The sequence below is a fragment of the Leopardus geoffroyi genome, chromosome D2 (assembly GCF_018350155.1).
Source record: "Leopardus geoffroyi isolate Oge1 chromosome D2, O.geoffroyi_Oge1_pat1.0, whole genome shotgun sequence".
Classification (NCBI taxonomy): Eukaryota; Metazoa; Chordata; class Mammalia; order Carnivora; family Felidae; genus Leopardus; species Leopardus geoffroyi.
Window position 1 is genome coordinate 34,367,943 of NC_059334.1, and position 25,297 is coordinate 34,393,239.

The 25,297-nt window shown below is 37.6% G+C and overlaps 1 protein-coding gene across 4 annotated transcripts in view; it reads right to left on the bottom strand.

The window, feature by feature from the left end:
- CFAP70 (cilia and flagella associated protein 70) overlaps positions 1 to 25,297 on the bottom strand; it is a 108,871-nt gene that overhangs the window by 38,098 nt on the left and 45,476 nt on the right. For all 4 annotated transcript variants that reach the window (XM_045439577.1, XM_045439576.1, XM_045439572.1 and 1 more), the window contains exons 11-17: positions 17,775 to 17,945; positions 17,514 to 17,594; positions 15,846 to 15,937; positions 10,687 to 10,747; positions 10,176 to 10,370; positions 8,562 to 8,693; positions 3,186 to 3,311 (exon numbers count right to left, since the gene is read on the bottom strand). In XM_045439577.1, the coding sequence (XP_045295533.1) occupies positions 3,186 to 3,311; positions 8,562 to 8,693; positions 10,176 to 10,370; positions 10,687 to 10,747; positions 15,846 to 15,937; positions 17,514 to 17,594; positions 17,775 to 17,945 (858 nt within the window). The remainder of the gene's footprint in view (positions 1 to 3,185; positions 3,312 to 8,561; positions 8,694 to 10,175; positions 10,371 to 10,686; positions 10,748 to 15,845; positions 15,938 to 17,513; positions 17,595 to 17,774; positions 17,946 to 25,297) is intronic.

Below are 25,297 nucleotides of genomic sequence, written 5' to 3' on the forward strand. Positions count from 1 at the left end.
ACTCTTGTAAACAGCGGGAATGTAAAAATGGTGCAGCCACTTTGTAAAACAGATGGTTGTTCCTCAAAAAATTAAAAATAGAATTACCATGTGATACAGCAATCCCACTTCTGTATATTTACCCACAAGAATTGAAAGCAGAGTTTCAAAGAGATATTTGTACATCCATGTTCAAAGCAGCAATATTCATAAGAGCTAAAAAGTATAAGCAACCCAAGTGCCCACTGACAGATGAATGGATAAGCAAAATATGGTATATACATACAATGGAATATTAGCTAGCTTTAAAAAGGAAGAAAATGCTGACAGATGTTACAACATGGATGAACTTTGAGAACATATGCAAAGTGAAATAAGGACATAAAGACATAACATATGATTTATATAGATTGATGTTTTGAAGTTGTTATAGTCTGAATATTCCTCTGTCAATTAATTTAGAACATTAATTCCAAAAAATCTGGAACATATTTTCCTACTAAAAAATTATAAATGTGAAAAGATGTTCAAAATAACTTGATATTTGAGAAATGCAAAATAAAACCACAATGAAATACCACTTCACACCCATTAGAATGGCTATAATTGTTTAAAAGATGTATAATAATAAGAATTAGTGAGAATATGAAAAAAATGGAACCCTCATCTATTGCTAGTGGGAATATAAAAGAGTACAACCTTTTGGAAAACAGTTTTGCATTTCCTCAAAAAGTTAAGCATAGAGTTACCATATGACCTAGTAATTCCACTCCTAGGTATACACCCAAGAGAACTAAAAACATATGTCCATATTAAACTTAAACAATAAATGAATGTTTATAGCAGCATTATCCATAATAGTCAAAAAGTGGATATTAGTCAAATACCCATCACCTAATGGACAAATAAACAAAATGTGCTCTATCTATACAATGGAATGTTACTGAGCCATAAAAAGGAATAAAATACTAATACATACTATGACATGAATGACCTTTAAAGACATGCTATTTTATAACTGGCAGTTTGTACCTATTTATCCCTTTCACCTGTTTTGCCCATTCCCCCACCCCCACACAACTGAACACCAAAAAAACAAATAATATGATTAAAAATGGACAGAGGACCTGAATAGACATTTTTTGAAAGAAGATGTACAGATGTCCAGCAGGTGCTTGAAAAGATGCTCAACATCACTCATCTTCGGGGAAATGAAAATAGAATAGCTAGTGTCAAAAAGACAAAAAATAACAAGTATTGGCAAGGATGTAGAGAAAAAGGAACCCTTGTGCACTGTTGATGGGAATGTAGATTGGCGTAGCCACTATGGAAAACAGCAGGGAGGTTCCTCAGAAGATTAAAAATAAAAATATCATAGAACCCAGTAATTACACTTCTGGGTATTCACCCAAAGAAAACCAAAACACTAATTCGAAAACATATGCACCCCTATGTTTATTGCAACATTATTTACAATAGCCAAGATATGGAAGCAACCTAAGTGTCTATCAATAGCTGAATGGATAAAGAAAATGTGGTGTGTGTGTGTGTGTGTGTGTGTGTGTGTGTGTGTGTGTAATGGAATACCATTCAGCCATAAAAAAGAATGAAATCTTGTCATTTGCACCAACATGGATGGGCCTAGAAGGCACTACGCTAAGACAAATAGACAGAAAAAGACAAATTCCATATTTCATTTATATGTAGAATCTAAAAACAAAGCAAAACAAACAGCAACAAAAAACCAGAAACAGATTCATAAATATAGAAAATTGGTAGTTGTCAGAGGAGGAGTGGGAGGATGGGTGAAATAGGTGAAGGGGATTAAGACATACAGACTGCCAGTCATAAAATAAATAAGTCATGGGAATGAGAAGTACAGCACAGGGAATGTAGGCAATAATGTCATAATAACTTGTATGGTGACCAATGGTAGCTATGCTTATTGTGGTAAGCATTTTGTAATATATATAATTGTCAAATCGCTATATTGTACACCTGAGAGTGTTGAATACAAAATTGTATTCAACTATAGTTCAATTTAAAAAAAGAATATCATATAAATGACACCATACAGTATGTAACCTTTTGACAGTGTCTTCTTTCACTCAGTATAATGCCTTTGAAATTCATGCAAGTTGTTGTATTAGTAATACATTTCTTTTATTGCTGAATAGATTATATGGATAAGCCATAGTTTATTTAGTCACCCTTTAAAGAACATTTGGGTTGCTTCTGTTTGAGCAATTATGAATAAAGTTTCTGTAAGCATTCATGTACATAAGATTTTACTTCTTTAAGGTAAATATCCAGGAGTAGGTCATATGGTGCATGTATAAGACACTGCCAAACTATTTTCCAGAATGACGTTATCATTGTGCATTTCCTCTGACAAAGTATGATGGTTCCAGTTGCTTTGTATCCTCATTAGCACCTTGTATTGTCAGCATTTTCACTGTAGTTACTCTAAGAAGTTGTAGTGGCATCTTATTGTGGTTTTAATTTGCATTCCACAATAGCTAATTATGTTGAATATCTTTTCATGTTCTTATTTATCATATTTAGTGAAATATCTGTTCAAATCTCTTGCCCATTTTTATTTAGTTGTTTTCTATTGTTGAATTTTAAGAGTTCTTAATATTCTGGATACAAATAAATCCTTTGTCAGATATATGTCTTGCAGATATTTTCTCCTTTTCTTTCTCTTAATAGTGTCTTTTACAGACCACACATTTTTAATTTTGATGAAGTTCCATTTATCATATTTTTCTTTTATGTATCATGCTTTGGTGTCATGTCCAAGAACTCTTTACCTAACTCCAGATCATGAAAGACCTTCTCCTTTGTTTTCTTCTAAAATATTTATCGTTTTATGGTTTAGATTCAGATGTGTGGTCCATTTTAAGTTGATTTTTTACAATGTTTGAGGTTTAAGTCAAAGTTCATTTTTTGCATATGGATGACCAGTGATTCTAAAGCCATTTCTTTGAAAAGATTGTCCTTTCTCCATTGAATTTCTTTTACATCTATGTCAAAAATGTAGTGGCCTTATTTGTGTGGACATATTTATAGACTCTATTTTATTGATTTATGTGTCTGTCCTCTCATCAGTCCTGATGGGTTTTAAATAATTAAAAACTACTATTTGTTATACCCATATTACACAAATAATAGTAATAACAACTACTGGAAAGACCTTTAATTACCTCTTCATAATACACTGCTGCCATTTCAAAGTTCTCATTGACTTCTGCTTCAAATGCGAAGAGTCGAAGCTGTTCATTGCTTGTATAAATGGTTGAAAGAGCGTGTTGGACATCATCTGGCATGGTCTGTCAACATCAAGATGTTAGTTAGACAAAACAAAACAATTACAAGTAGAGAGTCTTATAAGAATAAACTAGATGGGAGACCTCAGCCACGAGGTTGAAAATGACATTGGAGTTTCTTATAGTCCAATATAGTAAGAGAGTAAGAGTGAACCAAGAGAGACATATCAAGGATGAAAGAGAAGGTCAGGTATATGAATACCAACAATCTAAGCTCATGGAAGTGAGTAAAAATTAATTAGAACAGAACTCTCCTCCTCAGCACTTAGGGCAGTCAAAATCCTTAAGTAAGCCTCCTTTGACCTCAAACAGCTTCCTTAATTTTCTCTTGTGTATGGGATGAATATTATCATTTTTAGGTGCCATGACATGAAAAAGGTTGGTAAGCACTAGCTAGAATCTTCAAACATCAAAAAAATAGGAGACTAAGGATAAAGCTTTGGAAGTTACCTTTGCACATTCAGTGGGATATATAAATATATCCCCAAAAGGAAACATTTTAGAAATAGCCAGAAAGGTAGGGAAAAACCCAGAAAAATATTATGTCCTATATACCATCCAGGAAAGCAGTTATAGTATAATAAGTAATCTCTGGGATCAGAAGCTACTGCCAAGGAAGACCTCCAATTCTTTAGAATTTAGAAGTAAAAAAATTATCAGTGACATTAACAAGTAGAGTTGCTAAGGGATGTAGAGAGTAAAGCTTAATTTGAGATGGGCCAAAGAGAGCTCCTGGTTACAGATTATGTCTCTGTTCTTTGTTCTTTTTGATTTTGATGATCTTGACCTCCAAATTCCTCCAGCAACATACTACAGTGCCTAAACCAGAAATACTCTACCTCTAATATCCTGTTCCAAGAACCTATGTTATAAGCCTTCAATCTTTTTGTCACTTAATCCCCTTAAAACTACTCTCTGACTTTATTTCCCTCATTTCTAATATACCTGTCTTTTCCCAACTGTGTAATACCGGACCTCATGGCCATCCACTCATACTACTCTCACCAGCAAACTCAGGTCCCAGGCACCTTGTCCTTTGCCTGCACTTGGCCTGAAAATTCCCAAATTAAAACAGTCCTACAGGACCTGCTAATTGGTCCAGAGGAAGACTGCATACACACAGAAATCTCTGAGCTGCCACAGATTCTTTGGCATTCAGTCTTAGCTAAAGGCCTTTCATACTCAGTAATCTATGTATTTGTCCTTGTTTAGCAACACATTCCATAATACTATGATGCAGTGTCTTAATTTTCTTTCTTCAAGCTTTTCATTCAACCCTTACTCCCTTCATTGTCCAGTAAACACATTACTTCGCAGAGGAAATGGAAATCATCGGGCCAGGGATACCTCAGCTTTTGAACACCATACTGATATAGTTTATTTCTGTATCCACTGTATCTCTTTACTTTCAGTCTGAAGAAGCATCACATCCTTCTCTGTTGCAAGACTAATCTTTCCATCTAACTTCTTGATTCTTTCCCATTTGTATATACCCTGGGTTTGCCATCATTCTCTCTTTCCTTCTATTTTTAATTTCTCCCAGTCTGCTGACTCCTTCTCCCAAACCGATGGACATGCTAAAGGCATTTCTAGCTTAAAATGAAAACCTTGATAATTTCTGGCTACTATTTTCCTACTTCTTCCTTTTATCTTCCAACTTCTTTTTCCAGTTTATTTATTTATTTTCAGAGAGAGAGAGAGAGAGAGAGAGAGAGAGAGAGAGAGCGCACAATCAGGAGAGGGGAAGAAAATAGAAGGAGAGAGAGAGAGAGAGAGAATCTTAAGCAGAGAGAGATCTGACATGGGGCTTTATCTCAGGAACCTTGAGATCATGACCTGAGCTGAAATCAGGAGTCGGACACTCAACCAAGTGAGCCACCCAGGCGTCCCCCAGCTTCCTGAATTTATATTTATCTGTTTCCTAAGCACTCATTTACTCCACAATTCATTATAATTTGAATCCTCTCCATTAGTCCAATGATAGTGCTATGTAAAAGTTAATAACCTCCTTATTTTCAGATCCAATGAAAACTTTTCAAATTTTGTTTTTCTTTTTCTCCAGTTTTATTCAGATATAACTGTCGTGCATCACTGTGTAAGTTTAAGGCACATAGCTTAATGGTTTGACTGACATATATTGTAAAATAATTACCATAGTAAGTTTAGTTAGCATCTATCATTTCACATGGACACAATAAAAAGAAAAAAATTTCTTGTGGTAAGAACTCTTAGGATTTACTCTCCTAACAAGTTACAAATATATCAAACAACAGTGTTAGCTATAGTCATCCTGCTGTACATCATATCCCTGGTGCTTGTTTATCTTGTAACTTGAAGTTTGTATCTTTTGACCGCCTCGTTCCAATTTCCCCTTCCCATTCCCCAGCTTTTGCTTTTCATAACTCCTAGGAATATTTGACAATGTTGACTACTTTTTCTTCTTAAAATTCTCTTCCCTTAGCTTTTGTGACACCACTGTCTTCTGGTTCTTTTGCTCTTTTAACAATTCACTTATCTCCTTAATTAATTCTTTTATTCATCCATCCCTTAAATGTTGGTATTTCTATAGTGTTCTACCACCAGCTTGCTTCTCTCTCTACTTATGTTTTCCTCAGCAGCTCCATCTATAACAATAGTTTAACTAGCATCTACAGGTATATCTTGTTTTATTGAGCTTCAAAGATATTGCTTTTTTTATTTTTATTTTTTTTACAAATTGAAGGTTCACAGCAACTCTGTGTCAAGCAGGTCTGTTGGTACCATTTTCCAATAGCATTTGCTTACTTGTCTCTGTGTCACATTTTGGTACTTCTCACAATATTTTAAGCTTTTTTATTGTTAATTATATTTGTTACGGTGATCTGTAATCAGTGACTAGGACTCAGTGAAAGCTCAGATGATGGTTAGCATTTTTTAGCAATAAAGTTTTTAGGTTTTGTTTTTGGTTTTGTTTCTGTTTTAGAGAGGGAGTGTGTGTGAGCTGGGGAGAGGGCCAGAAGGAGAGAATCTTAAGCAGGCTCCACACTCAGTGCGGAGTCTGACACAGGGCTCAATCCCATGACCCTGGGATCATGACCTGAGCAGAAATCAAGAGTTGGACGCTCAACTGACTGAGCCACCCAAATACCCAGCAATAAACTATTTTTTTAAATTTTTTTTAATGTTTATTTATTTTTGAGAGAGAGTGAGACAGAGTGTGAGCGGGGGAGGGCCAGAGAGAGGGAGACACAAAATCGGAAGCAGGCTCCAGGCTCTGAGCTGTCAGCACAGAGCCCGACGTGGGGCTCGAACTCATGGACTGCGAGATCATGACCTGGGCTGAAGTTGGACGCCCAACTGACTGAGCCACCCAGGTGCCCCTAAACTATTTTTTAATTAAGGTATGTACATTGTTTTTCTAGACATAATGCTATAATTGCACATGTAATAGAGTATAGTATAGTGTAAATATAACTTGTATATGCACTAAGAAACCACAAAATTAATTTGACTCGCTTTATTTTGATATTTGCTTTATTACGGTGGTCTAGAATCAAATCTTCAGTATCTCCAAGGTATGCCTATATGCACTTATGGCACCCCAAATCTCATCTCCAGCTCAGATCTCACTCGAGAAAAATCCCACAAGAGCTAATATTCAAAAGTAATTTCAATACCACCTACCTCCCACTAAATTTGCTTGTGTTGTATTTCTTGTCCCACTTACTGGTACTACCTGCTACCCAGTCATTGAGCCTTAAACTTAATCTTTGCCCCCTTTTCCTACTTACTATGTAATAACCAGTTAACATCACCAGTTTCACTGCATCTAACCCAACTGACACACTGTTATCAGTGTTTATCATAAAATGTAGATTTGATCATACTATTCCCCAGTGTAAAATAATTAAATTTATTGCTTCCTAAATGCTAATAATAGAAAAGACAAAACTTCTTTCTGTGGCATACAAGGTCTCCATCCATATTCCCAACTCCCCTACTAGGAACTTATTGATCCCTGGCTTCACCTCCTGCTTCTCTGTTCCTTAACCAGTTTAGCATCCGTTCCCGAACTATATGCAGTTTCTGTGTATCCCATATGCTTCCAAGCTTCCAAGCTTTTGTGATGTTACCTATGACTCAAATACTCTGAATCCTCCACCTTGAGAATTTTTTAGCCTTCAAGCTCAAGCCACAGCTCTTCTGTGAATCCTTTCCTGACAGGTCTCAGGGCAAAGTTGATTACTTTTTATTCAGGCATCTCCTAACCTGCTTTACCATGGACACACCCCTTCACAGCATTGACCTCACCCTGCTACACTTATTTGTATTTTATGTCTCTCTCGTCTACTAGACAGGGATTCCTTGGAGGCATAAGGCAACAGTAATTACCACCTAATGTTCAATTTTCAAAGCAATTCATCCAAGTCATCTGTGCCCAAGGCAGGATTGTTCTCTTAATGCTAGCTAGGATACTGGACATTCCTCACCTTCCTCTTCCAGACAGGCTAGACAAGTTGAAAGAAAAAATGATGGTGACAGAGAAGAAAATCAAGTGAAGGAAAGAACAAATAGAATAGAGGGTTTGAGGAAGCATAGCTGCTTAGCGACTACCAATAGGACAAAAAGACTTTGGTTTTTGTCATAGTTTTCAAATAAACCACAACTGTATACATTTAAAAATGAGCAAATGAAGGCAATATGCAAGCTGTGCAAATACAGATATAAACAGATAAATGGGAGGAGGGGGGCACCTGGGTGGCTCAGTCAGTTAAACGGTCAACTCTTGATTTTGGTTCAGGTCATGATTGCACGGTTGTGGGATCAAGTCCTGTGTTGGACTCCCTGCTGAGCGTGGAGCCTGCTTGGAATTCTCTCTCTCCCTCTCTCTGCCCATCCTCCCCACAAAATAAATAGATAAACTTAAAAAAAAAAAAAAAAAACAGACAAATGGGAGAACAGGCTACCCGTCCAATGAAAAGGCATGTTTGAAGCATCATTGTCATATAGGTCCAATATCTGAAATCTCATAATGTTTCGTGGTTTTGATTGCCAATATCAGAGAACAAACTGAGAATTACACACATTCACAGAAGAAATAAAATGATGATTTTTGTTTTACAATTTGCATTAGCTGATTTTATTTATTGTTTTAATCGATCACATTTCTGTTTGCTGAATTAAGGAAGAAAGGAATCAAGGAAGGAGGGAATCATTCAGAGACTTTGATGCCTTAAAGAGAAAAGGAAGGGCTCTCAGTTATTGATCACCTACCTGGTTTAAGGCCACATGCATCTGATCCACCAAGAACACATAGAGCTCACTAATAAATGTCTGCAGTTCCTCCTGGCTTTCAAATGATGTTGTCTTCAAATACTTCTCTCTCACAATCTTTACTACAGCATGCTGTAAGAGGTATAGATCACCCATTTGATAACAGAGTCCAGTACCATGCTGACAACACAGGCCTCCCTTGAGCATCTGGTCTAAGGCTCATCAGAACTTTAGAAGATGATTGGTTTCTCCCTTGGTGACTGATAAGAGTGTCAGCTCTGATTTTCCTCTGATTTTCGACATACTCTGCATGACTTCTTTTCTTAACGTCATCACTAATATAGTCAATGCAGAACTCATATCATGTGAAGAGAGTTATAAAGCTAAAGAAGACCTCAGCATTAGGTTTATGTATTACATCTCTCATCATGGCCACATGATACAAGAGAAAAAGGCCTGATTTGACAGTCTAGAGAATGGAATTCTGGTTCTAATCCTGCCACTGTACAACCTCAAAAATTACAGTTAGTGCCTCATTTTCCTCATTTGTTATATGGATGTGTGTTTCTGGTATTATTATCTTACTTCAGAAGATGATTGAGAAGCCAAAGAAAGATAACAGGTAGGTGGTGAAGCTTAAAATGCTGTACAAATAACATATTGCTATAGCCATGACATCTTTTATTCCCCTTAAGTTAATGTTATTGTCAGGTTTTGTACTAAGCAGTTTCCATGCATTATATTATTTAATTCTCATAATGAACCCATGTGATAATATTAGTATTATCCCTTATTGCTAGGCAAAGAAATTGAAGCTCAAAGAGATAAAGTCACATCCAGCTAGTAATGGCAGAACCAGGAATTAAACTAAGTTGTAATCATGCCATCTACTGAGAAGAATGTTTTGCCTCCATCAGCATCAGTGTTTTTCACTTTATTACTTCCATGTGCTTTCTTTTTATCTGTTTAGTACAGGACAGGACACACAGTAAATGTGCTCAGAAAGGCAATCCAGTGTAGCAGTTAAGAATATGAGTTCTGGAGCAAGATTGCCTAAATTTAAGCCCCATCTTTAACCTTTACTATCTCTGTGATCTTAAGGAAATTACTTAACCAATTAATATTGCATTTCTCCATCTGTAAAATGAGGAATATCTACCTCATAGGGTTGCTGTGAGGATTAAATTAGTAAAATTTGAAGCATTTAAAAATTTGCCTGGTGTAAGCAAACACTCAATAAATGTTAGCCATTATTATTTGGGAAATTATTATTAAGTAAATATTTCTCAAATCTTAGTGATTGTGTGGACGATGGAAAGGTTGGCAATGGGAGACAGAGTAGTCATGGAATCAGTAACATGTACAGAGTTTCATTCCTGCAACATGAAACCTGTCTCAAAACTTGGTCCCCTCAAGTAAAGATTTAGTTTCTTAAAAGCTCACACTTGGAATGGATACTGAACCATTCCAAGGCTTTGCACAAGTAGAGTTTGTGGCATTCTATCATAAGGCACATTGCTAGCAAGAATGTGGAAGCATAGCTGGACAACTATAATTAAGAATGTAGAGAAGATGCTTCATAAAAATCCATGGAATAATTAAATGAATATTTACCTTGAGTTGTTCTTTGAAAGCAAAGTATTTTCCAGAGCAGTTAAGTTCATAGTTGAGCTGGCACTTCTGTTCCTCTAGGGTTTCACTATCCATATCACTCCCTAGTTTGGCCACCTGTTTTCCAAACATCCTGTGATACTCATCCAGAATGGCTCTAGAAATATTTTTGATCTGCATGTGGTAGTCACTCACCGCCTAGGAAAATACAAAATGTCTGGAAAGAGGCCTCAGAGAGATCAAGATGTGTAATGGAAGTCTGAAACTGGATTGGGTTTTACATTCAATACTGCTGTAGGTACAAATTGCCCTTTTCAGCTCAGAGACCAGCCAAAGACTAAACACTATACACTATTCACTGTCTGCCACTGGTCACAAACAAAACCAGGAAGGGAAATATATGCAGCTACAATTTCTCACCCCTTCTGGAAAACATACTGAAGAGTCCATGCCTTATTTTCAAATGGGTATACTCAACATGTTATTATAGTTTCACCTTAGCTTTGGCACTTGCCTTTTGAGCTCCTCCTGTCCGACGGGTAAGAGGCGGCCTTGGCGGAATCATATCCTTGACCCTGTACCAGGAAAAAAAAAATAAAAATAAAAAATAAACAATTATCCGCAGATTTATGTTCTCTTATTCATACCTCCAAAGAGCCTATACGAGGGAGATCTAAGGTCTGTTCCCACATCACACTTGAGCACTGTGCATTTCTCTCATATAAAAGCCTAGATGTGAACCATAGAACAGTATATGGCTGTGAACTAGATAGGGAAGAAGCCAGGAAGCAGCTACTCAGAATCTAACTAAGTTGTACTTTTTTTGGCTAATTTGAGCCCTGGCTTTACTCTCACACATTTTTTAAAACTGCTATTGCACTCAAGAGACTGTTTGACTCAGGAGTTGGAAAGATATGGGTGTTATGATTTTAGGTGCACTCGGAAGAGTCTCTGATAGCATGAAGTTTTGGAAATCCAAATGGTACAAGGCAAGTGAAAGCTTTTCTTTCCTGTCCATCGAGGATAAAAAGTGTACTCTTGGTCATAATTTATGACTGCATTCAATTACAATAATGATACCAGACTTTGTGGTGAGTAAGAAAGTATATTTTGTCACTGTCAACCTACTTATGCTAAACTTTCTACCTTCCATTTTCAGGAGACCTTACAAAAACTAGAGGAAATTAAGTGCTAGTTCTTCCTCCTTGTAGCTTCAGATTCCTGCTGAAGTATATAGTACTGCCTTAAAGTTTATAATCAAATTCACAAATTCAATTTTTCTTTAATAGGTCATATGTAATTGTATATCTCTGCTCTTGATTTCTAATTTTAATTTTATTTATTTTAATAGGTAATACATTCATGATTCAGAACTTAAGAGGCATGAAACAACATATACTAAATTGTCTCCTTGTTATTAGCCTTGTTGACAACCTTGTCTTCCAGCCACCCAATTTCCTCTCCAGAGACAACGTTATCTATTCACTCATTCAAAATATATACTGACTGCCTATTATCCATCAGTCACTTTTCTAGATGCTGGGGATAGAGCATAAAACAAAGTAGATAAAAATTCTTGCCCTCGTGGAGCTTGAATTCTAGCAGGGAAAGAAAGACAGTAATTAAGATAAATATGTTAGTGATATGTGCTGTGAAGAAAAATAATGCAGGAAGGCAAATAGACTATGTTGGGAGCTAGGGTGGTGAAGTAGGGAAGCACATTTCATCAAAACACTTTATTGAGATGCTAACATTTGAGGAAAGACCTCAGGGAAGTGAGGAAGCAAGTTGTGTAGATATCTAGGATAAGAAAAGTGCAGGCAAAGAGAACAGAAAGTGTAAAGGCTTTGCTGCAACAATGTGCTTGGCATGTGTGAGGAATAGCAGGAAGCAAGTATGGCTGGACTGAAAAAGTGAGAGCAAAGTACATACAGAATATGTAAGCAGTTGTAGGCCATTGTAAGGACTTTGACTTTTACTCAGAGTGTGCCAGGGAGTCACTGGTGGTTTCTGAGCAGAGGAGTTACATCCGTTGACCTCCATTTTAACACAATCATTATCGAATGTTGTATTAAGAATTGTCCAAATGTCCATCGACTAAAGAATGGGAAAAAATGTGGTACATCCATACAGTGAAATCTAATTTAAAAACAAAGAAATGAAGTACTGATACATGTTACAGTATGGATGAACCTTGACAGCATTATGTTAAACATGAAAGTTGCACACATCCTAGGATAGGATACATGCTCAGAAAAGACCAGAGAAGACCCCAAGCTTCCACCACTGACTGACCTATAGTCCCAGTGCAAGCAGGAAGTGAAGGTTGAGGCAGAAATGTAAACAGCCTTGTTAAGTGTTAAAAGAATGCTCCAGCATGGAATCATTTGCAGACAAAAGAAATATTTTTTGTTTTATTTTTATTTGTTTGATTATCTTAAGATCTTGTCATTTAAGGAAATCTCAATCAAAACATTGGCTGAAAAAAACAAACAAACAAAATAAACCAACCCATACTGGCTAAACACAATCTACAACTTCAACAATTAAGAACAGCAAACCCTGGGGAAGGGGAAAATCAGATTTCCAAAGTTTGTATAATATCCAAATGTCCAGTTTTCAACAACAAAAAATCACAAAATGTACAAAAAACATAAAAGTGTGCCTCTTTCAAAGGAAAAAAATAAATCTATAGAAACTGTTCCTGAAGAAGTCCACACTCAGACTTGCTACAAAAAGATGTGAAATAAAGCAATTTACTCATGCTCAAGAGCTAAAGGAAACCACAAACAAGGAAAGAGAAATCAGGAAAATGATGTATAAACAGAAAGAAAATAGAATATCAGTAAAGAGACAGAAATTTTTAAAAGAACCAAACAGAAAGTCTGTAGTTGAAAAGTACAATAACAGAAAGGATAAATTTACTAGAAGGTTCAACAGATTTGGTCAGGCAGAAGAAAGAATGAGCAAATTTGAAGAGAGGATAATTGGAATTACACAATCTGAGGAACAGAAAGAAAAACAAATAAAAAAAAGTAAAGAGAGCCTAAAATCTGTGGTACACCATCAACATACACAATGTGTGTGACCAACATATACCCTATGAGAATCCCAGAAGGAGAAGAGAGAGAGAAAGGGGCAGAAAGAATTATGAAGAAATAATGGCCCCAAACTCCCAAAATATGGAGAAAGACATGAATCTATATATCCAAGAAGCATAACAACTTCCAAGCAGAATAATCTTGAAGAGATCTACATTAAGATAAATTGTAGTCAAATTGTCAGAAGCCAGAGACAAGAGAAAAACTCAAAAAGCAATGAGAGGAGTGACTTGTCACAAAAGATAAACAGATAATTTCAATAATGTCAAAAAGAATAACACAAGCCATGGAGGCCAGAGGTACTAGAGTAACATATTTAAAGTTTTGAAAGAAAAAAGAATGCCTGCCAAAAATTCTATATACAGCAAATTATCCTTCAAGAATGAAGAAGAAATTAACAAAATAAACAAAAACTAAGAGTTTATCTTAAATACAGAGAACAAACTGAGGGTGGATGGAGGGGTGGGGAGAGGGGAAAATGGGTGATGGGCATTGAGGAGGGCACTTTTTGGGATGAGCACTGGGTGTTTTATGTAAGCCAATTTGACAATAAATTATATTTAAAAAAACTAAGAGTCTATTAGTAAGACCTAATTTATAAGAAATGCTAAAGGGAGGGGTGCCTCAGTGGCTCAGTCAGTTGAGCATTCGACTTCGGCTCAGGTCATGATCTCAAAGCATGAGTTCAAGCCCTGCATCAGGCTCAGTGCTATCAGCATGGGGCCCACTTCAGTTCCTCTGTCCCCCTCTCTCTCTTTCTCAAAAATAAATACACTTAAAAAAAAAAAAAAAAAGAATGCTACAGGGAGCCCTTCAGGCTGAAATGAAAGAACAACTAGTCAGTAACTGTAAGGTAACTGAAGAATAAGGAACACTGGTAAAGGTAAACATGAAAGCCAGTATTATTGTACTTCTGGTTTTAAACTCCTCTTTACTTGTTTGGGGAGCCTGGGTGGTTCAGGTCATGATCACAGGGTTCGTGGGTTCGAGCCCCACATCGGGCTCTGTACTGACAGCTTGGAGCCTGGAACCTGCTTCAGATTCTGTGTCTCCTTCTTTCTGTATCCCTCTCCTGCTCACCCTCTGTTTCTCTCTCTCAAAAATAAACAAACAGTAAAAAATTTTTTTAAATAAAAATAACCCCCTCTTTACTTGTTTGTAGAAGGCAAATGCATAAATTGTAATTAGAAATCTTTGCTAATAGGCACACAGTGTATAAAACTATAATCTGTGACAATAATAATATAAAAAGGGAAAGATGGAGATATAGAGGAGCAGGGTGAATAGTATTGAAACTTAGTTGGTATTATTCCAATTAGATTGTTAAAGGTTTAAGATGGTCATTATAGGGGCACCTAGGTGGCTTAGTCAACTGAGCATCCAACTCTGGGTTTCTCCTCAAGTCATGATGTCATGAGTTCAAGCCCTGCATAGGTCTCTGCACTGTTAGTGCTTGGGATTCTCTCTCTCCCTCTCTCACTGCCCCTACACTGCTCTTTCTCTCAAATAAATAAACAAACTTAAAAAAAAAAAAAAGATGGTCATTATTATTTCCAAGGTAACCACTAAGAAAAAAGAATGAAGATTTAAATTACTAAAATCAGAAATAAATATGGGGACAGTACTCCCCATTTTTATAGAGGTAAAAAGAATTATAAGAGAATACCATGAACAGTTGTACATCAACAAACTGGATAACCTAGATGAAATGGACAACTTTCTAGAAACACAATCAAAGCACTATGGTACAATATAAAAAAAGTTTTTTAAAAATTGCACTTATTTATATGTGACATGGGTATGTATGTGTGTATTTTAGGAACTTTAACTACAGAAGGATAAATACCAATTTTTTAAAAGTGGTTATCACTGGGGCACCTGGATGGCTCAATTGGTTAAGCATCTGACTCTCGATTTTGGCTCAGGTCATGATCTCATGGCTTATGGGATCGAGCCCTGCATCAGGCTTTGAGCTGACAATGCAGAGCCTGCTTGGGATTCTCTCTCTCTCTCTCTCTCTCTCTCTCTCTCTCTCTCTCAAAATAAATAAATAAACATTTTAAAAAGCTTTTTTAAGTGGTTATCACTGGGTGAGTAAATCTGAGTATTTTTATATGCTTGCTGATCTCAATTTTCTCAAAATCTTGACTTTTTTTTTAAGTTGATGTATTTATTTTTGAGAGAGAGTTGGGGAGGGGCAGAGAAAGAGGGGAAGAGAGAATCCCAAGCAGGCTCCACACTGTCAGCACAGAGCCTGATTTGGGGCTTGAACTCACAAACCATGAGATCATGACCTAAGCCAAAATTAAGAATTGGGCGCTTAACCAACTGAACCACCCAGGTATCCCTTGATTTTTCTTTTTTTTTTTTTTTATGCTGAGCATATACTGCTTTTGTAATAAGAAGACAACTATAACAAAAGAAACTTAATCTGGGCTAAAAAACCAGAAAACTGTCTGCTGCTTAGTCTAGGGAAATTATATTTACGGAGACAATCTGAATTCCTTTTATTTATATCTAAAATGTTTTTGCAAAAAATATATATATAAATATAAGAACCATTGCTACACACCTTCTGGCTAGCTCCTCTGGCATTCGCTTTGGAACCAAGGCTTTGTCCAGCTGAATCTCCAACACAATGTATGTGCCTGCTTCTACATATTGCTGTAAAGATATTTTTCTCTCATTTATTCTTTCCATTAAGAACAGATGTTTATGAACAAATTTTAGTAACATAGGATAACATATACAATATAAGAAAATTGCATATACAACTATACGTATATAGTGTGATCTTGACTGTCAAAATATTCTTTATATAAAAAAATAACTGGAAAGAAAAATAGTTACAGTGGTTATCTCTTGCATAAAAGGATTTTCAATTTTATTATTGGAAACTTCTACCTCAGCTGAAGCACTGTTTAACTTGTTCAATACTTTTCTTGTAACTGTTTTAAGTGAATGCTATTCTTTCTGCCACCAAATCTTCCAAGTCCAAGCATTTCCAATCAGAAATATTCTGACATTCCCATTCACAGAATCCACATCACCATCTACCAACTGCAGTTTGATGGACATTTCTATCCAAATTTTTTTCCAGCACCCTAAATACAGCATGTCCAAAATTTATCATTTCCCTTATATTGATCTCTTTGACTTATGATTTTGTAATCCTTCTCGAAAGTGAGGCTTGAAACCTGCGTTATCTTTAGCTTTTCTTCCTCAGCACCCTTAAAGCTCCCCAATTCCAAATCTTGCCTCTTCAAGTTTCTGATTTTCCTTACTACAATCTCTTCCCTAAATCAAACTATCATCACACACTCACCTGTACAATTAGAAAAACCTATAAACCAATATTTGAAGCCCCTACCCCAACTTCATTTTCTCTGTTTCACTTCCTTGCAAGAGTTCTACCCTGAAATACATAGGAGGTCTTATTTCTACATGACTTAAAAACCATTAATAGGAGTCTCCAAGATGAAGCTCAAGAGTTCCTTATCAGCTACATAATGAAGTCCAAACTTGTTAGCAAATCTTTCAGTCTTTCTACAACTCAACACAGCCTCTCTCTCCTTTCTCACCTCCATCTAGAAATTCTCGTTTGTTTTCATCTCTATTCCATACACTAAATTAACTGATACAGTCTAAATTCTGCTACCTTCTTTGTGTCCTGACTCGGGCAGTTCCCTTGCCCTGAAATGCCTACCCTCTCGTCTTCATCCGGCAAACTATTCTCTTCATCTTTCACTACTTAGCTCAAATGCCAGCTCTTCCATGAAGCCTTCTGAGACTGCTTTATCCTAGGAGCGATTCATCTGTATTATGTGAGCCCAAACAGCACTTTTATTTGTACCTCTATTATAATATTCATCAAAATTCTGTGTTATGGTTAGTTATGTACCAATCTGTTTCACCCACCAAACTGTTGAGTGTCTTGAGGGCAGATGAGTAAATGCTACAGATGATGCATCTCTGCATGATTTCTAATATATAATACAGTAGAATTACTAAAACACATAATTTTTTAATGTTAGAAAGGACCTAAGGTTAATTTGGTACTACCTGCTCATTTTAGAGAGTCTCAACAAGACAAAGAAATTTACCCAAAGTTATAAACTAGTCATGGCAAATATGGGATGGTAATTGAGATAATGAGAATTTTTCACAATACCATACTATCTTGCTCAGTAAAAAACTGATGAATTTAAACTTAATTTTCCAACTCTTTATGCATAGTTACCTGTCCTTCTGGATTGTGGCTTAGAGAGGGTTCAAATTCCAAAGGAGTATCTGAGCTCTGAGATTTTATACTAGGTGCTTGCTGAAAGAAAATGAACATGCCTCAAAAACTGAATTCTTACATGGTCTTCCCAATGGCAGGAACAATGATCATTAAGTTGCAACAAAAGGCAAACTAAATTGATGCAATGCACCCAATAATCAGTACAAGCCTGTGAAATGTAACAAAACTAGCAAAATCATCACCTTCTCAAAAACCTACCATATCCCCAGGCCTAGGCCTTCCTTCTATATCCTTTTCTTTGACTGCTTTATCTTCTTTCAGGTTCTTTGAAACAACTAGTTTAGACAATGGAGAATTAATTCCTCCTATTTTATTATTCTGAATCAAATGATGGCCAGTATCCCGGAACAAGCTAAATAAACATTTGGTCTGAAAAGAAACAAACAAACAAAAAAAAGCAGTGAATCACAGGTGAATGAGACAAATTTGAAAGAAACTCACATTATTCTTTAAAAACATTTAGTTTTCTAGATAATTTCAACATTGTAGAATCAGAGGGAAATAGGGAAAAGAAAAACTTCACTGAATCACCATACTTGTTGAACAGGTAAAGCCCTCATAGAAAATTAGCTATCTATCCTATTATTTAAATTATTACAATGAGATTGTTCAACATCGCTTGGTTTTGGTGTTTCGTAACTCTTGTTCCTAGAAAATTTAAATTTTTGATACATAATTTCAGATTAACTTTAAATGGTAGATATGGGAAATAGGTTCAAGAATTCCTCACATTTACACAAATGGGTTAAAAAGGCTTAGGGCCCAGAGCTGCTGCAGGGCAAAAGCCCCCAAGGTTAGCTAGCTAGACTAGCTAACTAGTAACTTGTTATCTTTAAAATTGCATGCTCCATCAATCTGAAACTTTAAAGAAGACAGCTAATCCGTTGTATCACCTACAGGAAACTACTTATCATCTGGCACCAATATATTACTGTGCTTTGACCACAACTTTAAATGCTACTTTCCTCCCAGACCCTTTGCTTCGTATACATATGAGTTAATGATTCCTGTTTCCTTCTGCACACTCACCACGTATGTAAAATCTTGAGAACTCAATAAATATGGAGACGAAATCCCTGTTCAGGGCTCTTGTCTCCTCCCAGACATTAGCCTCTCTCATTTTCATTTCTGTGTCAGTGTCTGCTCTCTTGCTGGACAAGAGAGAATTTAGGATTCCTGATCTGTAACAGGTACAATTATTTCTGCATAAGAAATATCTAATTACTACTTGCCTATCAACTATAATTGGAAAAATAGGGCAAGTTTAAAATTCAAACTAAAAATTTTGTATGGGAAAATCAAACTATAGATAAATGAAGAAGAATCATAACATTTTTTAATAATTTTTTTATATTTATTTATTTTTGAGAGAGAGAGAGGGAGACAGAGCGTGAGCGGGGCAGGGGCAGAGAGAGAGAGTGGGACACACAGATTTTGAAGCAGGCTCTAGGCTCTGAGTTGTCAGCACAGAGCCCCACGTGGAGCTCAAACTCACGTACCATGAGATCATGACCTGAGCTGAAGTCAGATGCTTAACCGACTGAGCCACCCAGGTCCCCCAGAATCATAACATTTTTTAAATTAAACAACATGGTTGAAGTCTAAATAGAATTTATGCTGAGTGAAAGAAGCCAGACTAAAAAACAAAGAGGGGAAGACTGGTCAGAGGTATGAGAGGATAAGAACAGACACAAGAAAGTTTGGGGGGGCAGGAAATGGATATTTGCCTTATCTTGATTGTGGTGATAGTTTCACTGATGTGCTATAAATATTCATATACATGTCTTTGTGTAAATGCAGGTTTTCAGTTCTCTTGGGTAGGTTCTTAAAAATGATTTTGTTGAGGGGAGCACTTGGGTGGCTCAGTCTGTTGAGTGTACAACTTCGGCTTAGGTGCTGATCTCATGGTTCATTAGTTCAAGCCCCGCAGTGGGCTTGCTGCTGTCAGCACAGAGCCCACTTCAGATCCCCTGTTCCCCTCTCTCTCTGTCCCTCCCTCGCTTGTGAGAGCCTCTCTCTCTCTCTCAAAAATAAGTAAACATTTTAAACAATGATTTTGTGGGTTGTACGCTAAGTTAATGTTTAATATAGATTTTCTATGTAGTTTTTCTACCAAGTATTAAGATTGAAATATTGAAATTTCTAAATGTCAGATTATCTCTCTTTCAATTCTGTTAGTTTTTGCTTTAAGTATTATGAGTTTCTATTAGCTGTGTATACATTTATAATTTATATATTTATTTTACACAATACTTTGTAAATTCTTTCTGATTAATTGACCCTTTAATCATTATGACATGCCACTCTATGTTGTTAGTAATACTTCCTGTCTTGAAGTCTATTTTGTCTGATATAAATATAGCCACTCAGCTCTGTTATGTTTTCTATTTGCATAGCATATTTTTTCCAACCATTTGCTACAATCTCCATGTATCTGAATCTAAGTGTGTTTGTTTTTAAATAGCATATTATTGAATCTTGATTAAAAAAATATTTTTTTTAATTAATTCATTAGTCATTTTTGAGAGAGAGAGAGACAGAGTGTGAGTGGGGGAGGGGCAGAGGGAGAGGGAGACACAGAATCCGAAGCAGGCTCCAGCCTCCAAGCTGTCAGCACACAGCCCGATGTGGGGCTCAAACCCATGAACCACAAGATCATGACATGAACCAAAGTTGGATGCTCAACCAACTGAGCCACCCAGGCCCCCTGAATCTTGATTTTTTTTTAAATGTGGTCTTATAATCTCTGTCCTTTCATTGGGGTATTTAACACTACTTACATATAAAGTTATCATTGAAATATTTACATTTATGTTTGCCATTTTACTATTTGTTTTCTATATATCTTCTGTCTTTTTTGTTCCTCTGTTCCTCCTTTAAATGCCTTCTATTGGAGCCGGAGGGAAGATGGCGGCGTAGGAGGACGCTGGGCTCACCGCGCGTCCTGCTGATCAATTAGATTCCACCTACACCTGCCTAAATAACCCAGAAAACCGCCAGAGGATTAGCAGAACGGAGCCGCCGGAGCCAAGCGCAGACGAGAGGCCCACGGAAGAGGGTAGGAAGGGCGGCGAGGCGGTGCATGCTCCACGGACTGGCGGGAGGGAGCCGGGGCGGAGGGGCGGCTCGCCGGCCAAGCAGAGCCCCGGAGTCGGGCTTGCAAAAGCGGAGGGGCCTGACGGACTGTGTTCCGACAGCAAGCGCGACTTAGCGTCTGGGAGGTCATAAATTAACAGCTCTGCTCGGAAAGCAGGAAGGCTGGAGGACAAAGGGAGGGAGAGCTGCTGAGCCCCCGGACGACAGAGCTCAGTTTGGTGGGGAACAAAGGCGCTCGCCAGCGCCATCTCCCCCGCCCATCCCCCAGCCAAAATCCCAAAGAGAACCAGTTCCTGCCAGGGAACTTCCTCGCTCCACGCAAACACCCAACTCTGTGCTTCTGCGGAGGAGCCAAACCTCCGGCAGCGGATCTGACTCCCTCCCGCTGCCACAGGGCCCCTCCTGAAGTGGATTACCTAAGGAGAAGCGAGCTAAGCCTGCCCCTCCTGCCCCTGTGCACCTTGCCTACCCACCCCAGCTAATACGCCAGATCCCCAGCATCACAAGTCTGGCAGTGTGCAAGTAGCCCAGACGGGCCACGCCACCCCACAGTGAATTCCGCCCCTAGGAGAGGGGAAGAGAAGGCACACACCAGTTTGACTGTGGCCCCAGCAGTGGGCTGGGGGCAGACATCAGGTCGGACTGCGGCCCTGCCCACCAACTCCAGTTATACACCACAGCACAGGGGAAGTGCCCTGCAGGTCCTCACCACGCCAGGGACTATCCAAAATGACCAAGCGGAAGAATTCCCCTCAGAAGAATCTCCAGGAAATAACAACAGCTAATGAGCTGATCAAAAAGGATTTAAATAATATAACAGAAAGTGAATTTAAAATAATAGTCATAAAATTAATCGCCGGGCTTGAAAACAGTATACAGGACAGCAGAGAATCCCTTGCTACAGAGATCAAGGGACTAAGGAACAGTCACGAGGAGCTGAAAAACGCTTTAAATGAAATGCAAAACAAAATCGAAACCACCACAGCTCGGATTGAAGAGGCAGAGGAGAGAATAGGTGAACTAGAAGATAAAGTTATGGAAAAAGAGGAAGCTGAGAGAAAGAGAGATAAAAAAATCCAGGAGTATGAGGGGAAAATTAGAGAACTAAGTGATACACTAAAAAGAAATAATATACGCATAATTGGTATCCCAGAGGAGGAAGAGAGAGGGAAAGGTGCTGAAGGGGTACTTGAAGAAATAATAGCTGAGAACTTCCCTGAACTGGGGAAGGAAAAGGCATTGAAATCCAAGAGGCACAGAGAACTCCCTCCAGACGGAACTTGAATCGATTTTCTGCACGACATATCATAGTGAAACTGGCAAAATACAAGGATAAAGAGAAAATTCTGAAAGCAGCAAGGGGTAAACGTGCCCTCACATATAAAGGGAGACCTATAAGACTCGTGACTGATCTCTCTTTTGAAACTTGGCAGGCCAGAAAGAATTGGCACGAGATTTTTAGTGTGCTAGACAGAAAAAATATGCAGCCGAGAATCCTTTATCCAGCAAGTCTGTCATTTAGAATAGAAGGAGAGATAAAGGTCTTCCCAAACAAACAAAAACTGAAGGAATTTGTCACCACTAAACCAGCCCTACAAGAGATCCTAAGGGGGACCCTGTGAGACAAAATACCAGAGATATCACTACAAGCATAAAACATACAGACATCACAATGACTCTAAACCCGTATCTTTCTATATTAACACTGAATGTAAATGGATTAAATGCGCCAACCAAAAGACATAGGGTATCAGAATGGATAAAAAAACAAGACCCATCTATTTGCTGTCTACAAGAGACTCATTTTAGACCTGAGGACACCTTTAGATTGAGAGTGAGGGGATGGAGAACTATTTATCATGCTACTGGAAGCCAAAAGAAAGCTGGAGTAGCCATACTTATGTCAGACAAACTAGACTTTAAATTAAAGGCTGTAACAAGAGATGAAGAAGGACATTATATAATAGTTACAGGGTCTATCCATCAGGAAGAGCTAACAATTATAAATGTCTATGCGCCGAATACCGGAGCCCCCAAATATATAAAACAACTACTCATAAACATAAGCAACCTTATTGATAAGAATGTGGTAATTGCAGGGGACTTTAACACCCCACTTACAGAAATGGATAGATCATCTAGACACACGCTCAATAAAGAAACAAGGGCCCTGAATGAGACATTGGATCAGATGGACTTGACAGATATATTTAGAACTCTGCATCCCAAAGCAACAGAATATACTTTCTTCTCGAGTGCACATGGAACATTCTCGAAGATAGATCATATACTGGGTCACAAAACAGCCCTTCATAAGTTTACCAGAATTGAAATTATACCATGCATACTTTCAGACCACAATGCTATGAAGCTTGAAATCAACCACAGAAAAAAGTCTGGAAAACCTCCAAGAGCATGGAGGTTAAAGAACACCCTACTAACGAATGAGTGGGTCAACCAGGCAATTAGAGAAGAAATTAAAAAATATATGGAAACAAACGAAAATGAAAATACAACAATCCAAACGCTTTGGGACGCGGCGAAGGCAGTCCTGAGAGGAAAATACATTGCAATCCAGGCCTATCTCAAGAAACAAGAAAAATCCCAAATACAAAATCTAACAGCACACCTAAAGGAAATAGAAGCAGAACAGCAAAGGCAGCCTAAATCCAGCAGAAGAAGAGAAATAATAAAGATCAGAGCAGAAATAAACAATATAGAGTCTAAAAAAACTGTAGAGCAGATCAACGAAACCAAGAGTTGGTTTTTTGAAAAAATAAACAAAATTGACAAACCTCTAGCAAGGCTTCTCAAAAAGAAAAGGGAGATGACCCAAATAGATAAAATCATGAATGAAAATGGAATTATTACAACCAATCCCTCAGAGATACAAACAATTATCAGGGAATACTATGAAAAATTATATGCCAACAAATTGGACAACCTGGAAGATATGGACAAATTCCTGAACACCCACACTCTTCCAAAACTCAATCAGGAGGAAATAGAAAGCTTGAACAGACCCATAACCAGCGAAGAAATTGAATCAGTTATCAAAAATCTCCCAACAAATAAGAGTCCAGGACCAGATGGCTTCCCAGGGGAGTTCTACCAGACGTTTAAAGCAGAGATAATACCTATCCTTCTCAAGCTATTCCAAGAAATAGAAAGGGAAGGAAAACTTCCAGACTCATTCTATGAAGCCAGTATTACTTTGATTCCTAAACCAGACAGAGACCCAGTAAAAAAAGAGAACTACCGGCCAATATCCCTGATGAATATGGATGCAAAAATTCTCAATAAGATACTAGCAAATCGAATTCAACGGCATATAAAAAGAATTATTCACCATGATCAAGTGGGATTCATCCCTGGGATGCAGGGCTGGTTCAACATTCGCAAATCAATCAACGTGATACACCACATTAACAAAAAAAAAGAGAAGAACCATATGATCCTGTCAATCGATGCAGAAAAGGCCTTCGACAAAATCCAGCACCCTTTCTTAATAAAAACCCTTGAGAAAGTCGGGATAGAAGGAACATACTTAAAGATCATAAAAGCCATTTATGAGAAGCCCACAGCTAGCATCATCCTCAATGGGGAAAAACTGAGAGCTTTTTCCCTGAGATCAGGAACACGACAGGGATGCCCACTCTCACCGCTGTTGTTTAACATAGTGCTGGAAGTTCTAGCATCAGCAATCAGACAACAAAAGGAAATCAAAGGCATCAAAATTGGCAAAGATGAAGTCAAGCTTTCGCTTTTTGCAGATGACATGATATTATACATGGAAAATCCGATAGACTCCACCAAAAGTCTGCTAGAATTGATACATGAATTCAGCAAAGTCGCAGGATACAAAATCAATGTACAGAAATCAGTTGCATTCTTATACACTAACAATGAAGCAACAGAAAGACAAATAAAGAAACTGATCCCATTCACAATTGCACCAAGAAGCATAAAATACCTAGGAATAAATCTAACCAAAGATGTAAAGGATCTGTATGCTGAAAACTATAGAAAGCTTACGAAGGAAATTGAAGAAGATTTAAAGAAATGGAAAGACATTCCCTGCTCATGGATTGGAAAAATAAATATTGTCAAAATGTCAATACTACCCAAAGCTATCTACACATTCAATGCAATCCCAATCAAAATTGCACCAGCATTCTTCTCGAAACTAGAACAAGCAATCCTAAAATTCATATGGAACCACAAAAGGCCCCGAATAGCCAAAGGAATTTTGAAGAAGAAGACCAAAGCAGGAGGCATCACAATCCCAGACTTTAGCCTCTACTACAAAGCTGTCATCATCAAGACAGCATGGTATTGGCACAAAAACAGACACATAGACCAATGGAATAGAATAGAAACCCCAGAACTAGACCCACAAACGTATGGCCAACTCATCTTTGACAAAGCAGGAAAGAACATCCAATGGAAAAAAGACAGCCTCTTTAACAAATGGTGCTGGGAGAACTGGACAGCAACATGCAGAAGGTTGAAACTAGACCACTTCCTCACACCATTCACAAAAATAAACTCGAAATGGATAAAGGACCTGAATGTGAGACAGGAAACCATCAAAACCTTAGAGGAGAAAGCAGGAAAAGACCTCT